The sequence below is a fragment of the Acanthochromis polyacanthus genome, chromosome 8 (assembly GCF_021347895.1).
Source record: "Acanthochromis polyacanthus isolate Apoly-LR-REF ecotype Palm Island chromosome 8, KAUST_Apoly_ChrSc, whole genome shotgun sequence".
NCBI classification, from domain to species: Eukaryota; Metazoa; Chordata; class Actinopteri; family Pomacentridae; genus Acanthochromis; species Acanthochromis polyacanthus.
The window spans coordinates 24,174,840-24,191,853 of record NC_067120.1 but is presented as its reverse complement, the minus strand read 5'-3'; the positions used below and the strand labels follow the sequence as shown (position 1 = coordinate 24,191,853).

At 40.8% G+C, this 17,014-nt stretch overlaps 1 protein-coding gene across 1 annotated transcript in view; it reads left to right on the top strand.

The window, feature by feature from the left end:
* cttnbp2 (cortactin binding protein 2) overlaps positions 1 to 16,026 on the top strand; it is a 104,919-nt gene extending 88,893 nt beyond the window's left edge. The window contains exons 12-23 of the mRNA XM_022208474.2: positions 1,463 to 1,542; positions 3,098 to 3,184; positions 4,296 to 4,395; positions 5,143 to 5,319; positions 6,447 to 6,619; positions 7,022 to 7,200; positions 7,971 to 8,200; positions 8,325 to 8,516; positions 10,138 to 10,189; positions 10,449 to 10,548; positions 13,111 to 13,218; positions 14,515 to 16,026. Coding sequence (XP_022064166.2) covers positions 1,463 to 1,542; positions 3,098 to 3,184; positions 4,296 to 4,395; positions 5,143 to 5,319; positions 6,447 to 6,619; positions 7,022 to 7,200; positions 7,971 to 8,200; positions 8,325 to 8,516; positions 10,138 to 10,189; positions 10,449 to 10,548; positions 13,111 to 13,218; positions 14,515 to 14,871 — 1,835 coding nt within the window. The 3' untranslated portion in view covers positions 14,872 to 16,026. The remainder of the gene's footprint in view (positions 1 to 1,462; positions 1,543 to 3,097; positions 3,185 to 4,295; positions 4,396 to 5,142; positions 5,320 to 6,446; positions 6,620 to 7,021; positions 7,201 to 7,970; positions 8,201 to 8,324; positions 8,517 to 10,137; positions 10,190 to 10,448; positions 10,549 to 13,110; positions 13,219 to 14,514) is intronic.
* The last annotated feature ends 988 nt before the right edge of the window (positions 16,027 to 17,014 follow it).

Here is a 17,014-nt window from a genome sequence, read left to right as displayed (position 1 = left end):
AAACGGCTGTGTGTTTCCATTACTGGCACTGAGGTATTTTCTGATGATGAAACATCTACATGATCATCTTAGAGCATTTTGTTTTTGAAAAACCGAACTGGTGCAAGAACAAGGTTGGACATAGATCAGAATTATTCCTCCAACATCACAGTTAGTCCTGAGCAGCAGACTTTTCTCACCCCACAGATATTGGAATAATCTTTCTTACCGTCTGCTCCTCTTTTTTTGCTGCCTCCGTTCTTTGAATTGCTTTATCTGCTGTATTTCTCGTCACAGTGAGTCAGGAAATAAAAAGACTGAACAATAGTCTGGCGCCGTGAAAGTCAGGGTGAGCAGCAGCAAAGCTCTCAGTGTCTCTCCACCTTCACTGGTACATCAATCCATTTTCTCCATTTCAGCCTCTTTCTCCATCTCTGCCTTCGTCTTACTCAGGGGTGAGGGGGAGGTGTGTGTCTGTATTTAGCTTTGTGTGTGTTTGTACCTACTGTGTCTGTGTGTGAAGTCCTGACTCAGACGTCCGTATCGACTCCCCCCTCCATCCAGCCACCATCACTGTGTTGGGGTTGAGCCAGGAATCGTCCAGCACGTCAGCATCCAGCATTAGCAGAAGCTGCAAAAAGATCCATTACTGAGGGGTGTAACAGCAGCTGTAATAAATTAATCAAATATTAATCGCCACAACAGAAATTAGATTAAGAGGCAGTATGCACAAACGGTCAATGGCTATTACTACTCAGTGTTAATACCCATAAAATCCAAACGTATTCAGCCCTGAACGTTTCCTCTTCATTTTCAACTCTCTTCTTTTGAACAGAAAAAGCGTCGACATGCATCAGTGCTGGAAATAGATGCGTTGGTGTGTCGTCTTTTCATAGAAAACAATGGCTGTGTTGTTGCATGTCATACTGTCAGAGTGTGCTTCCTTTTATTATTTATTAAAAATCCTTTTTTTTTTTTGTAAAAACCAAAACTTGATTTGTTTCAGGAATCATTTATGATTAATTCTCCTTGTAAAATTCATTCTGTTTAGAATTATTTGTGTTCATCTGGATGTTGGAGTTAAAGTGTAAATCTTTGAGTAAAGATGAGTAAGTGTGCTTTCTCAGGAAGCGGATTTAATCCTCTCACTGCAGTAAATCATCCTACTCGCTGATCTAAAGCATTAAGAGCTATTACGTGAATAAATAACCACATTGACCATACCCTCATGTGTTCTGATTAACTGACAGCAGTGCTTACATTTACTTTATGAAAGGCCCTTAGCTGGAAAACACCAGAGGACAAGTAGTAGATGGTTGTAGGCATCAAACCTGTGGTGTTGTTAGTTCCAGGACAGTTTGGCTTAATGGCACCTTGGGGTTCTTCTGTGTGATCTAACTGAAGAGTTGAAATAGTGTCTGACACTGAGCATGTAAACCAGAGAGGATTTGAGGATTTATTTGCGTGTGTGTGTTTTTGACAGGTCTGTCTGAGTCGTGTCTCGATGAGTTGGCGTTGGAATCTCTCTTCCCCCTGCCGTTGCTGCACAACTGTGTCCGCCTGGTAAGCACACACATTTATGCAAACACACAAAAAAGAGCTACGAAGGATTGGGGGATTAGGTGAGTAAGACGTTGGAAAAATAGGGAGGAAGCAAGAATCCTGCATCAGGAAAAATGGGAGCGAAAGAGGAGATGATGGGTAGATGAGAGCAAATGTGGAGAAAGAGAATCAGTGCACACTATTTTCTAGTAGCTACACTGCCCCCTGCTGGCTCTATGGATGTCAGGAGTTTTTCGTCACAGATGTGCATTTTATAGGCGCAATAAAACACATAATGGCACGTGAAGTGCAGAGATTTCATCCAGCGACTTCACTTATCTTGTGTTAATGACAATGAACATTTTCAATTTATATCATGTACATTTCCACTCTATAAAATAATGACAAATAGGCTTCACAAATTAGCAGGGCTTAAGGATATGTCTTAAAATACAATTAGTCTACTTTAAAGCCAAAACGTGAAATATTTTATTGCTACTGATAAGAAATTAAATCAACTTTTTGAACCCCAAACTGGACGTTATTTGCGTGTCAAATTTTCCTGTCTGTGACTCATTTTTCACTGTAACATCAAGTCCTGCACCTCGCTGGAAACAGAGCAACCAGGGATAGAAGTAGAGAACTCAGAAATGTCTTTTGGGTAGTATGATGATGTTTAAAAGTCATTAAACATTACAAAGAAAAAAACAACATTGAATTTCTTTACTTTGACTTTAAAACAAATCTGTAATCAGCACAGTTTAATGAATTTCGTTTTTAATTGAACGATTTGTGTGATTTAAAAGCAAGTGAGTCTCTGATGCTAATAATCGTCACTGTGTAAGACGAAGCTGCATAGTTTACAGATTCGTGTAATTAATTTATTCATTTGTTCATTTATTCATGTTTGCTCTGTATCTCTTGGTTGCTCATAAGGAACATGAACATGTCAGCTACATATACATAGACAACTACATACATAAATAGTAGTGACAAACTCAAAGTTCAAGGTGAGAACTGCTAGAATAAGGTGCTAAAACGGGTTATGTGACAGCAGAGCTTCATATGATTACCTCCGCCAAGGAGGTTATGTGACACCCGGCGTTTGTGTGTCTGTCTGTCTCTGTCTGTCTGTGAGCAAGATAACTCAAAAACGCTTGGGCAGATTCAGATGAAATTTTGAGGGGATGTAGACTATGGTAAGAGGAAGAGCTGATTTAATTTTGGTGGCAATCTGGAAAGGATCCTGGATTCTGGATCACTTTGAATTTTCGAGTATGTTTTAGTAAGTGGTCCAAAATATGACAAAACATCATAGGTTAGTATGTCGTCCAACAGATTGGAGCAAGATGTCCAGATAGCTCAACTGGTTAAGAAGGTGATTCGTAAACAGAACTGTGTCAGAGACACAGGTTTGATTCCAGCTCATGATCCTTTACTGCATGGGTTTCCTGTTTTCCTCTCTATCCTTGGCGGAGGTCTGCACTCTCTGAGTGCTTTTCCAGTTCTCACTGTTCACACTTTTTGTATCAGGCTGTCATGTGAGTTCATCAACTGTTTGTCTGTCTGTGTCTAGGTGGAACAGTATGGCAACCTCATCTTTCACGGGCTGGAGGGAGGCTGTCAGGAATACATCGCCAGTCTAGTTGCTCGTTGCATCAAGGTACATCCACAGAGTGCTCAAATGCCGATCAAGAAAGCTGCGATCTCCGCGCAGTGCAACATTCCAGTTTAAAAACTTGACCAGTCAGTGGTGTGTTTGTTCAATCAAGTGAAAAGAGGGTCTATGTTGATGTCTGACTGAGTGAACACAATCCTACTTCAAAGCGGATTCATTTATGACTGAAGTGAAATTATTTGCTTTTTTCTGTCTTGGAGGGTTTTGAGATTGAAAAGTTTGGGAAAACCTCACTAGTTCTCATTACTAAAAAAGAAGTGAATTTTGGCTGTGTTGCACATGGTGATGCAATGAAACAGAAATGTCTTGCAAACAGTAATACAGTATCTCAATACATCCCCAGGTAAGGGATTTGACTGACATGTGAATAACTCATAGGTGGAACTGATAAACCTGTAAAGATGAGATTTTTTTATCTGTTTTATGAGTTTGGAACACACTGATGACTGCTGTGAATCTCTGCGGTGCTCAGTCTGTAGTGTTACCATGGCAAAGGCATCAAATGGTGTTTGTTCCAGTGGCACAGAAATCTGAGATGAGCAGAATGGAAAATACTGCCTTTTTCTTGGATTACATTTTGAGATCATGATGAAGATTTTATTTGTAAATTTATACGGTGAAACATACTTTATTTACTCTGATTTCTTCTGAAGGCAGCTTAGTGACCTTCTCTAAAACTGATCATTGATGAGGCTGTTTTGTTGCCCCGCATAAATTCCTGCATATTTTCTCTCTTTGTTTGTATGGCACCTGTATCTGTTGGCTTTATACTCTGCTGCTTTTATCACTCTATAGTCTTTTTCACATTAGATTTGTCATACATGTGTACAATAGGGATATACTATAAAATATAAGAAATAAAGGAATGATGGAAGGAAAATGTCCTCAGCATCCGCTCGCTGTTCTCTCTTTGATAGCACTAATGTGCCTGGAAAAGCCCTTTCTGCTCATTCAAATTCTCCTCCTGCTCCATTTCCCTCGGCACATAGTAGTAGTACATTTCCTTTGTTTCCATGACAACGCACTCTCTTCTTACCTCTTTCTGCTTCTTCACTCATCTCTCGCCCCACCCCTCCTTTTCTTCTCTCTCCACCAGTCCAAACAGGAGGCGGGGGGGCTCGACTGTGACGTAGTGAGGGTGGAGGTGGACGACAGCCTGACCAAAGAGCAGCTGCTGGACACTTTCATCACCTGTGGTAAGAAACGTGCACACACACATTTAAAACAGCTGCTTGCACATATATCTAGTGCATGAACAGCATGTACAGGTACATGTGCACAGCAGCAGCGACATTTTTTATGCACTAATTTTGAGCAGAAACAAGTTGTTGATAGTAGCAAATGAAATAAAATGAACCAACAACTGTTCTGATAATATATATCCATATAAATATATATATATATTTATATTTAAAATACTTCTAGCGTCCTTTCTCTTTGCTGGATATCTTATGCTCTGTTCAGCCAACTGGCAAAAATCTGTGATGTCAGCCTCCAGCTTTGAATTCTGAGCCTGACAACTCTGGAATATCACAGATGTTATCTTCCGTTAATGAAAAGAACCACTGACATCAAACTGTGGGCAGAATAGCTGAAAATTCACCACTACCAAGAGTTACATTCTGACTCACACTAATATAGCTACACCTTCTACAAATGTACAACACAATAAAATGAGCTAATTTAGACTATGGAGTTGTCATATTGGTCATTTTCTTGTTCTCCTTTCTTCTGACATTGTGTAAAAGCGGCATTAGTTTTAAATGGAATATAAAAGACAATAGGTCATGTCCTTTTTTTACACACAAAATAATGTAGCAATTGTAAATATCGAAGCGGTATACTGTGTCCACATAACTGTCACAAGACGTTTGCATTTGTGCAGTAGTTCTACATATGTCCATTAACTGAAATATTTCCTCTCTCTCTCCTTCCTCTCTCAGGTTTCTTGGTGCCAGCACCGGGGTCAGGGGTCGGGCTACCAGCTGGTCCCACCGGCCGCTGTGTGGTCGTCCTGCTGGAGGGACTGGAGAAGGCTTCATCTCTAACAGGCCTGCTGGGAGACCTCTGCCACAGTTTGGACAACAGGGGCTCTGCTTCACCACTGGTCCTGAACACTGGTATGACTGCAGCCACATTCAGCGCCCCATGAGACTGGAACTGTAATCAAATGTACTGTAATCATGAACGTTGTGCATGATTATTATGTGACATCTGATATATTTCATGCCTTCATTTTCAACGTTTACCACCAGGGAGCATCTTAGTCAGAAACTCTAGCTCTAGCAGCGTCTCAGATTAGCACTACCATTTTTTTTTTTAATTTTAGGATAATGCTAAAATCACAGGCTGGTTTATTTTTGGAGAAAGAGAAATGAAGAAACACAGTTGAAAATGTTACATGATACACAAATCCCCTCAATTTGCTTAATGTAGCTTTAACAAAACCAAATCCTCATCCATTCATAAAAATGTGATATATAATTTAGTTTCTTTTTTTTTTCTTTTTCTTTTCTCTTTATTTGTTTCGGAGGGACACTGCACATTAATAAACATTTTATATAAATAAAAGAAAAAAATGTAAATGCACCCGAATTAGCCAAAAGGCTAGTTTGCATCGGCTGTCCCCCCTGCCAGAATTAAAAGGCCAGTACCTGGTAGGAAAGAGATAAAAATAATAGACAATATACAAATGCAAAGTACGGATACCATGCAAATCAACAATACAAAAAATTTAAATTCCATTCATGTAGGCACAGTCTCCAAAAGATAGAATGCAATATTACATCCTGCTTTGCCTCTCAGATATTTGGTTTTAAGGCAGGTTTGGCCCAGGAATAGAGTCTGATATGAATTACTCATTGTGTAATTAACAAGCCAAAGTGTTCTCAGAGAACACAGTCCTCCACCAAGGCCAATGCTCTGTCTAGGAATGTTTAATAAAATGCTCTGGATCTACTTCAGCATTTTAACGGCTCTTCCTTTGCACATGTGCAGCTTCTTCCCCAAATGTCATTAAATCTGGCTGTGTAGTTTTAGTGCATTCTGGCTGATATTCAGACTGACAAACAAACAAATGGCATTGAAAACCTTGGTAAAGAGTCTTGTTTATGTTGTGACACAACTGTGTCCAGAAACTGCTGTTGGTAGAGTTGTACTATCCTTTGCCTTAAACAACCAGATGTCCACTCAATATGTAGCTGCCTAAACACGATTGGCAAAACAACTTAATTAATTCCTGCCTTAGGTCCTCACCACTTTCGCGAGGGTAACTTCCTGATTGCAACGTTGTCGAAGCCCCGCCTGCAGGGATCAGAGCTCCGCCTCCAGCAGCATTTCCGCTGGGTGACGTTCCGCTGGGACCAGGAGCCGCTGCACGGCCTGCTGGGAAGACACCTCCGCAGGAAGCTGCTTCATAAGGTCAGGCAGAGAGAGAGAGAGAGACTGCATCATTATTAGTAGATGTGGTGTTCACTGCTTAAGATAGAAATAGGAAAAAAATATTAAATAGATGACAAGTGTGCAGTAGTTTCTGATTGGAAAGTGAAACTTGAAAATAGTTTTGCTTTAGGGGTATTCCATCTGCACAGCGTGACAGTAAAATGGATCATTGAAACAAAATATGAGGAAAAATCTTTAAAGAACATAACAAGAGCTGTTTGATCTCATGTTGTGAAACAGGCTGTCTCAATCCAGCTGTCAAGTACATCTGTGATGTTCTTCCTCATTTCCTCCCTTATTGTTTCCTTTCAGTTCAGTGCTGTTTTATCAGCAGAACTGAAGCAAAAAGTAGAGTAATTTATTCTTTTGTGCTTCCACCAGATGGGGACTGGAGTTTGGTCACCTGATGGCGTCATGGAGCGCTCAGTGCTGTGGGTGAGTCAGGTCTGGCAGCAGCTCAATGCCTGTCTGTCCCGTCTGGGGACCCATGAGGCCTTGCTGGGCCCACAGCTCTTCCTGTCCTGCCCTGTGGTCCCAAACAACACACAGACCATCATCAGGTAGGGTGTGTGTGTGTGTGTGTGTGTGTGTGTGTGTGTGTGTGTGTGTGTGTGTGTGTGTGTGTGTGTGTGTGTGTGTGTGTGTGTGTGTGTGTGTGTGTGTGTGTGTGTGTGTGTGTGTGTGTGTGTGTGTGTGTGTGTGTGTGTGTGTGTGTGTGTGTGTGTGTGTGTGTGTGTGTGTGTGAACATATCTTTCTGCCTTTTTATAAAGCAAAGAGCTTTTGGTCTCTGGTCCTCACAACTTCAATGGGCTGTTTGAGGGTTATGACTTAGTTTAAGTGGATACAATAATTACAGACTACACATGTTAATAAGCCAATACTGAGCTTATCATGAAGTTTTTGCAGACACTAGTTAGTAAAGTCAGCCTGGATAACACTGGCTACGTTAAGCTCTCAGTCAAATTAAGTTTGCTGAGACAACATGTTTATACAGTAAGTTATTTAATTTGAATTTATTTTAAAATTAATTTCAGTTACCTCTCAGTTAATTACTCTGCCAAGGAATGTGGCAGAGTTATGTGACGACCAGCTTATGTTTGTCTTCTCACTTTTCCTCTGTAATTCACAGGACCTTCACCAAGCACATTGGTTGTTTTTTTTTTAAATGTGCACATTTTAACAGCAACCTTTGTTGTCTCTGAAGCTGCTTACTTTAACTGACATGACCTCTAGAAATGATGGGTAAAGAAAAGTTTACAGAACACAGCGTATGAGAAGAAGTCATGGAGAGGAGAGTCTGACTGTGAGGCTGGTTCTCTGTGCTCACAGGTGGCTGGCACGTCTCTGGAACGCTGTGGTCGTCCCCCGAGTGGAAGAAGCCATCATCTCCCGGGTAACAGCCAAGCGCTCCTCCACCTCTCCCTCTTCACCCCCTTCGCTGCAGCGACTGTCTCCTAGCAACTGTGGGCTCAGTGCCGGACAGCAGGCTGTGGTGAAAGCCGCCCTCAGCATCCTGGTCAACAAGGCTGTTCTCCTGGGCTGCCCCCTGCCTCGACACGGTGTGTGGGCGTCACACATGATCATCAGCTGTTAATTCAGTCACAATGACCTACTGAGAAACAGAAAAGAAAAAGAGATGATTCTGGAAACACACTGATGTGCATTTTCTCCCTCAATTTTCAGAAATCGACAGACACCTGCTGGAGTTCCGTGGCGGCACTTTCCCTCTATCAGCCATCAGCTCTTATAGGGCGAGTGGTGGCGGAGGAGGTCGGAGGGGGCGAGACAGCGGCAAGTTGAGACGATCCAACACCAGCCCCCGAAAGAAGGGAAGCCCCTCCTTAAACTGGAGCTGTGGCAATTCCTTCAGAGAGGGTAAGATGGCTGCTCTGCCAGCATTGATATAAGCTGTGTTCTTCTGAACCCGCTGCACCTCTTCCCCCAATGACATCGCTCAGCCACACAGAAACAAAAGCTTTTTGCATTCTACGTACTTTACTTAAGTGCTGTACTTCAATTTAAATTTGAGTTTCTTTACTTGAGCATTTTTCTTTAATGCTGCTCTACTGCATTTCAGAGGGGAATATTGTACTTTTTACTACACTCCGTTTATCTGACAGATGTGATCGCTCCTTACATACAGTTTTACTGCAAAAATACATTAAGCTTTTAAAATGAAGGACATTTGAAAGATTTAGCTGTAGTTTTCTACTATATAGTTGTGGTAGCTCTGTGTGACCTTGTGTCAAAAGACATGCAGTTTAAAATACTGAGATGTTTAAACAATGTTTTAATGAACCAAGAAATAAAATGGTTCAATCCTTCAAAAAAAGCAGCAATTGGTTATTTTAGTTGTCTGTTTATCTCTTTAATCAGCTACCTTTAAATTTACCCTGTGTTTATGTGGCAAAATATTGGACACATGGATGCATCTGTTTTAAGATTTAAACAATGGTAGTGTCTACAGATACGGACCCGTACCCGTAACCTGTGGGCTACGGATACGGCACTTTCCATTTGCCAGACAGATATGGACCCGTATGCAAGTCTCACGAGTCAAGAAGCTGCTAACCACTGCAAACTGTTGAAAGGTAAGCAAAGGTTAAGGTTAGGGTTAGTGTTAGGGTCAGGTTTAGGGTCCGTACCTGTAGTACCGATGCTACGGTTCCGTACCGCTAGCGTCTACCAGGAGTCACGTGACCAGATCTTGCGTATCTGATTTGCAAATGGAAAGTGCCATATCCGTAGGCCACAGGCTACGGGTATGGGTCCGTACCTCTAGCAACAACCTTAAACAATAGTCAAACAGAAAGAGTACTTTTGATTAAATACAGTAAGTAAACTTAGATAATAATGTTTCTAGACTTGCACTTTAGCAGGGTTTGAAATGTAGAACTATTTAATTATGAAGCAGTCTGTTGAGCAATGTCCTATAATTAATGATGTATCCAGACTGCAGGCAGGAATAGTTTAATCCACTGTAATTATTAACCAGTGATGGATGAGTACATGGTCAACTGGACTTGACTACGTGATAATTCTTGTCTTTACAAGGTGAGGACTGAATGCTCCAGTACACTCTGCTACACAATGAACAAATGAAGTAGTAAGGTCAAGTGTCAGCAGACTCCACAAGGCGGCGCTGTTCAAGAGGCTCAATGTGAGCTGTTTATTGCTGGAAGCACACAATGTCCCAACAGGGTCATCCACACACCTCAGTGTAGATTACACTAGCTTTGCCTTGAAAGCAATTTGTTTCAATGAAAATGTTTCACTTTTCAAAGTTCTGTGTAGTCCTGAGGAATAGTAGAGACTACACATAGCTGTAAACAAAGTTCCCTTCACCTTCCCCTGGAGAGGATGCAGAAACCACTTTAAGTCACAAGCTTTACAAGTAAACCAGAACTAAGCATGAAAACATGTTGTTGTGGTTTGACTGAGAGTGAAATGAGGCTTTACTTTTACATTTTATTGATGAGCTTGTTTGTGGTTGTAGGTTCGCTGTCTAGCACTGATGTCAGCTTCATCACCAACGGCAAAGTCCAGAGGTTTGTGTTCTGTTTTTTGATTATTATTAATAGTATGCTGCACTGCTAGTAGCATTAGCATACATTAGCATGTCTCCACAGTGGTGCACTGGTACTGCAGGACTGCAGACATGACGTTTGGGTTAGTCAAATAAACACAACACAACAAACAACACACTAGCAGGCATGCTGTAATGATAAACATGTTCCATAGCTGAATTAATGACATGTGATGTACATGCATTGAAAGTACATTGTCATTTAATTCTGTTTTTCTCAGGGAGCCTACTGGTCTGTCTGTTTTCTCTGACGATGAGACAGATTTGATCAGAGAACTGCAGACCATGTGCTCGAGCAAGTCAGAGCCAGACATCAGCAAGGTAGTGTCAATTTTCTTTAACCTTTTTTCAACCAGGAAAATCTCTTTGAGATTAACAGTCATTTACATGAGCGTCCCGGCCCAGAGAGAGGGCAACAAAACAGGTTACAGGCTTTTCCACATACATTACCGTTCAAAAGTTTGGGGTCACCCAGGCAATCCCATGTTTTCCATGAAAACTCACACTTTTATTCATGTGCTAACATAATTTCATAAGAGTTTTCTAATCATCAATTAGCGTTTCAACACCATTAGCTAACACAATGTAGCATTAAAACACAGGAGTGATGGTTGCTGGAAATGTTCCTCTGTATCCTTATGGAGATATTCCATTAAAATTCAGTCGTTTCCAGGTAGAATAGTCATTTACTATGTCAACAATGTCTGGACTGTATTTCTGATTAATTTAATGTCATCTTCATTGAAAAATGTAAAAATAAGGACATTTCTAAGTGACCCCAAAGTTAAATCTGGTTAAACTGTGTGTTACTGCATCATAAAATCCCAAAAAATATTTGGAACAAATTGTCAATCTCAACGATCACATGATTCTGCCAATTTTGCAACTGATTCCAAGCAAAGTACATGAATGCTGTTTTTCCTCCAATTAAGTACTGGCTGTGGGAACATATAACTGAAACTACGTTCTGAAAGTGATGAAGGTTCCCATACTTTTTAGAAGGATATAGATCTGTTGGATATGATCAAAGTGAACCAAAAATAACTTTATAAAAAGGACAAGGCAGACCATCCATTTTGAGCGTATAACACACTGTGGTGAATCACAGATTCTAGATTTGTAAATAAGATATACTTCAGATAAATACCTGCTATTTTATAATTGTTATGTAACAAAAACAACCAGTTCTTATTGGCTTAGGGAAAGCAATTTATTGCTCAGTGACAAATTTAACATTAAAGTGATCAAACAAAGAAAAACAAGACTGGTGGATGCTGCTAAATCAAAGAACAAAATAAAACCAACAAAGGCTAACAGAGTTTTTAAACTAGCTAAACAAAAACAAAACAACTAAACTCCTAATCCAAACTGAAGCACAGTAACAAAACCCACCACAAACAACAGAAACTAATACAAATGTGTCAAGTTCACTTAATTAACTACCTTAAATAAAACTGGTGCCTCAAGACACACAATTTCAATGAAACACAAGACATGAATCACCACCGCTCAGTGCCTGTGAAACACACACAAGTAGCTTCTCATTTAGTTAGTGGGCTGCTAAGAGAAGCTTGACTTCTGAGACACCCTTCAAAGGTTACAGAACACAAGAAATGGACACAAGAAGCACCGGGGTGAACCAGTCACACTGAATGCCAGCCGCCCCGACTGAGAGGTTGGTTGAAGAATTTATCCTCTCCAGGTGTAGTAATGGCTGCGGCCGGTTGGATGACGGTGGAGGGAACTGGTTGGTGGTCCAATCAGACAGGTTGGGAGGCGGGGAGAATGAAAGCTGGAGTGCAGGTCTTCAGCTCCAGATTCATCAGCTGAGATGACTGGCAGCTGAGGTTCTGGAGAGGCTCTCAAACCAGCCAGAGCTGGACCTACACAGGACATCTCCCTGTACAAAGACCCAAAAGAAATCGACTCAAGAAACAAGACAGCACACAATCACCTAACAATGATAAAAGAAAATACATTGAAAATTGGTGAAATCACTGTTAAACCATCACAACAGAATGCTCCAGACAAACCTAAACCTGACTGTAAACTTTACCCTAGAACTGTGCTGCAGCACTAAAAATTGAACTTTGACCATGGAAACCAACAATTCCATTGTTTTTTAGTGTGATGTATGAAAGCAGTTAAATGGATTACAAACATACAGTCCAACAATTTATCAGGATGCAGATTTGATATTATTCTCCAGCTTTACATTGAGACACACTAGTCTGTATAATGTAATGCTGCTGTTTGCTACGACCAGTTCTTCTGTCATGATTAAGTAATATTGCACATTCATGCAGATTCAGTGACACGCTTTAGTGAAGGAAACCAGTGACGAAGGACCTCTGTTTACCTCTGTGTCTCTGCCAGTCACCAAAATACATAAAAACACGTCAGCAGAAGACACTCAGGTCTTAATTACGCTGACATTTCCAAACAGTCGGCTTTTAGGTCGCATGTTTTGACTCACTCCCGGCTCTTTAATTCATCGCTCACTGTCATCTTCCTAAATATAGAGGCCCTGAGTGTGTCTGCTGCTTTGCACTGGCATGAGAATTACTAGCATTTATCTCTAATGAGCTTCTGATATGATGTAGAAGAAGACATGCCAGTATGAAAACCTGCTTCAGGTATTTGAGAAAATGAGAGGAAATAAAGGTCAGGTAAGTCTTTCAAAGCCTCCAATGACCTCTGATGACTAATATGAAAGTATTCAATAAATGTTATGTTTTGTTATGAGAAGACAAACACTGAGTGTTTTTTTCGGAGGTTTTGCTGATTTGTCCTTAATGATGGACATAAGAATTAAGCTTGTCACTGATCTTCTGTCCAGGTTTTCTCTGCTGCCTAACTTCTACTCTGGTCTATTTCCCACAGATTTCTCAGGCCAAAGATGACTTGATTCTGTTCTCCAGCTCTCTAAGTGAAGCGCTGCCTCCTCAAAAGGCCGAGCAGGAAAGCACAGTCCAGCAGCGACCACAGATGGTGAGAAAAGGGGACAAAAAGAGTGTAAATAGAAGCAACCGGTAGCTCAGCGTTAAATAAACTACAGTTAATCTGTGTGGAAAGACGTTTGTGGTCCGAGCAGCAAAAGTGATATAATGGATAAGACTGTAAACAAGAATAGAATCCAGCGTAGTGATGGCAAACACACAGTGTGACATAAGAAGCTATAAGAACAGTGACCTACACAGAAAGAAAAGGCTGAGTTTAAGTGATGAATACTAAACCATGAACTGGTCACTCACATTTGAAATCTATGTGAGAGTATGTGGAAAACTGCTGTCTGTTTCCTGTTACTTCTCACATAATTGATTGTTCAGTTGGTAGAATATTTCCAATAAATGATTACTGCAGCTTTAACTGTAAGGTTGCACTTGTGGCACACTAACCTGTGGCATCATTGTTTTGGTAGATTTAGTGAAAAGCCTGCAGGAAAATATTTCAAGATACGAGGCGTATTATCTCAGCACCACCAAAGTTTATAGTTCAAGCATTTGGTACCAGAGCTAATTTGTTTTTAGTTACACTAGCAACACGCCTCGAGGGATAGCGACCTCTTCCAGACTGAAACAACTGTTGCAGTCGGTGTCATGAAACGATGTACAGACATTTATGGTCCTCAGAGAATGAAGCCTGTGGACTTTGTTTTAGGGTTACAATGCTAACTGCATAAACAGCCTTCCTCTTTAAATTGTTGGTACCACATCCAAATTTCTTTGCCAGTTGGTGAAGTTTTTCCAACTTTTGCGTTAAAGACACACTGTACAGTCTTGGGTGACTGTGTGTGAGCGGATTCCAAGACGCAAAATGACTTCTCTTTGGGAGTGAACGGCACGGCTGCACCTGAAAACAGAACAAAAATAAAACATTAAATATAAAATCTTGATCTTTTTCTATTGATTCTGTGAAAATTTGAGGTTATTTCAACGAGAACTGCCAAAATTATTGTCCTGCGAAATGATGTCAAATGTTTTGGGGACACCCTGTGTATACCCAGAGATCAGAGAGGATCCTGATCTTTGCGTTGCTCACATGAACTGCTGCTCTGTTGGTGTCACTTCTCCTGACATCAGTAAACCTTACTCTCAACCTAAGTCATCTGAGTCTCCAGTGTGTCTCTCTGAATCTGCTTCCTCGTTCTCTTGACCTCGCTGAACTTCCACATCAATGACGATTTCAAATGTCCTCTGCTGTTACTTCCTTCTCATGTTGTTGGAGTGAGTTTTCTTTTTCAGTTCAACAGGACGCATTTTAGCGACCGTGTCTCTCTTCCCGCAGACCGCCGTCAGTCAGTCCAGCCGCAGCTCCAACCAAGCGGCCGTTCAGAGCAGCGATCGACGTTCCGGCCCTCGCGCCAAATCCCAGCTCCCGGTCCCCAGCAGTAGAGGGCAGCAGACACGAGCTTCCCCCGCCGCCACCAGCAGCAACAAGAACAGCAGCAGCCCCAGCCCCATCCAGACGCCCCCCAACCGCAGCAGAAACACCAACAGCAGCAGCAGCAGCAGCAGCAGCAGAACAAAGCAGGCTCCATCCAGCAGCAGCAACAACAACTACCGCAACATCGACAACAACCAATCACTCGAGGACATCTGGATCCTCCACAGAGACCTGCATGAAAACAACAACAACAACTAGTAGACATGTTTTGCCCTTTTCCTCCTTCCCATGATTCCGCTGTGAACCTCCCTCCATGATGTAAAGACTAGGTACCAGACGACCTTTGACTCTTAGTATTTGTACTTGTTATCCGTACTCGTTACACTGTACTGCAGTTGTGTACTTGGGGACCATAGTTTTATTCTATTACAGTATTTGAATTATGTGATTGCTCGGGCGTAAAAAGAGGGTTATGTGGGGAAAAGCAACAGAAGGTAATGCAGCAGGTTATTCTACTGTTGCCTTAATTCCAGTGTATCGACCTGCATATTATGGGATAGTATTCATTGGACAAGATGCAATGTAAGAATTTACTGAAATAAGAGTTGACATATAAAGTATTTAACTGGTGGAAGCTGCCTCAAATAGTCCTGGCACAGTGTTTTTGTGTACTTAAAGTGAAGTACTGTGCTACTCCTACTGGTAAAAGTCCACCGAAGAGTGTTTTTGGATCAAAGAAAGAAACAAGCAGGTTTTTATTTTTGTTCATTTGTTGTTTTTGCTATTAAGTATTTTGAGATATTCAAGTGTTTTATCTTCAAATAGTTGCAAGGTTGGTTTAAATACTGTTGAAATTAATCAGGGTTTTACCAAATATATTTGTAAATAAGAATTAGTACGTTTAAATGCTCTATAGATTGGTGTATGTGGTATGACGCTTGTACAGTGATTAAACCTTAAAGCAAAACTGCTGAAAAAAAAAGAATCTTGTACATAGTGTTTGTAAGACGAGTTTTGTTCTGAACCCTTCACTTGTTTCAAAGCGAAGGAGACGTGGCAATAAGTAATAGAACTGTATAAACACAGATGTCCTCTGTCCACTGTAAGCCATAATAAATACTTTAAATGCCCATCATTTCCCCCGACTCATGTTCAATTGAACCCCAGCTGAGCCCTACAGTGTAATTCACACTTTTCTTTCATGCTTTCCATTATTACTGTATGTTTTAATTCTTAAGGACACTATTTTTTTTTTTGCAGCGGACATTGTTTATATATATATAAATATATCTATACATATGTACAGGAGAGATTTTAGTCAACCTTTGATTTTGATCTGTACGATAGCTGTTTGAGGTTTAATGAATTGTCTTTCAAGCACAAACATTAAAATGGCACTGTTAAAAACCCCCATCGGCCTTTTCTGTTGCTTTTTACTCTTGTTTTTTTTTATGTTTACCCAAACACGGAAACTATGGCCTTCAGGGGGTTTATAGTTGATGATACCCCACCCACAGATTTTGCATTCAAGTGTATTATCAGTCTGATGCTCAGGTTTTAGCTGTCCAGTCAGCCAAACCACATTTTTAGGCAACAAGGCTCACAATATGATTGAATCTCAGCAGGTGAAAATGCAAAAAACATTCTGAATAAAAGCTGAAAGGTCTAAGCAACACAAACTACAGGTGGTGGCAGCAGTGTTCTGGTACCACTCTGGCTTAAATGTGGAACTTGTCCGAGTGAATGGGGTAATTGCCATTGCAGTATTTATATGGATTAAAAGTCGTTCATGAGTGCAAAAATAGCTTTCTTAGCTCTTGTTGACATTCTCTACAGCATGTCCGAACTGATGCACTCTTGTAGACATTGGTCTAGTTTTCCTGCAGTGGGCTGCTTAACGTGTGCTGAGATAAATCTTAGAACATCTTGGACCAGGGGTGCGAAACATGCGGCCTGCAGGCCAAAACCGGCCCACCAGAGGATCCTATTCGGCCCATAGGACGACTTTGTGAAATGCAAAAATTACAGAGAAGACAACTGCAAAATTGTACATTTATTTAAAAATAATTTGATGAGTAGTTTTGATCATAAAGTAAAATATCGTATCGTTCAGTTCCAGACACCTGTGACTAAATGTTGTGTGCCTTTGTAGACACACTGTGCTCAGTAATGTGTGATGTGTAAATGAGAAACTGCAGCATAATGTTGTTAAAATTGCACTTATTTTTCTTCAGAACATTCAGGTTTGTTGAGAATGTTTTGGAGAAGATAGTTCATTAAATGTGAATTTTTGCACTTAAAGGGAAAAAATTTGAAGTTATAAGTTGCTCTGATTTTACTGGTCAAATTGGGCTGTTTGTGGCCCCTGAACTAAAATAAGTTTGTCATCTCTGTTTTAGTC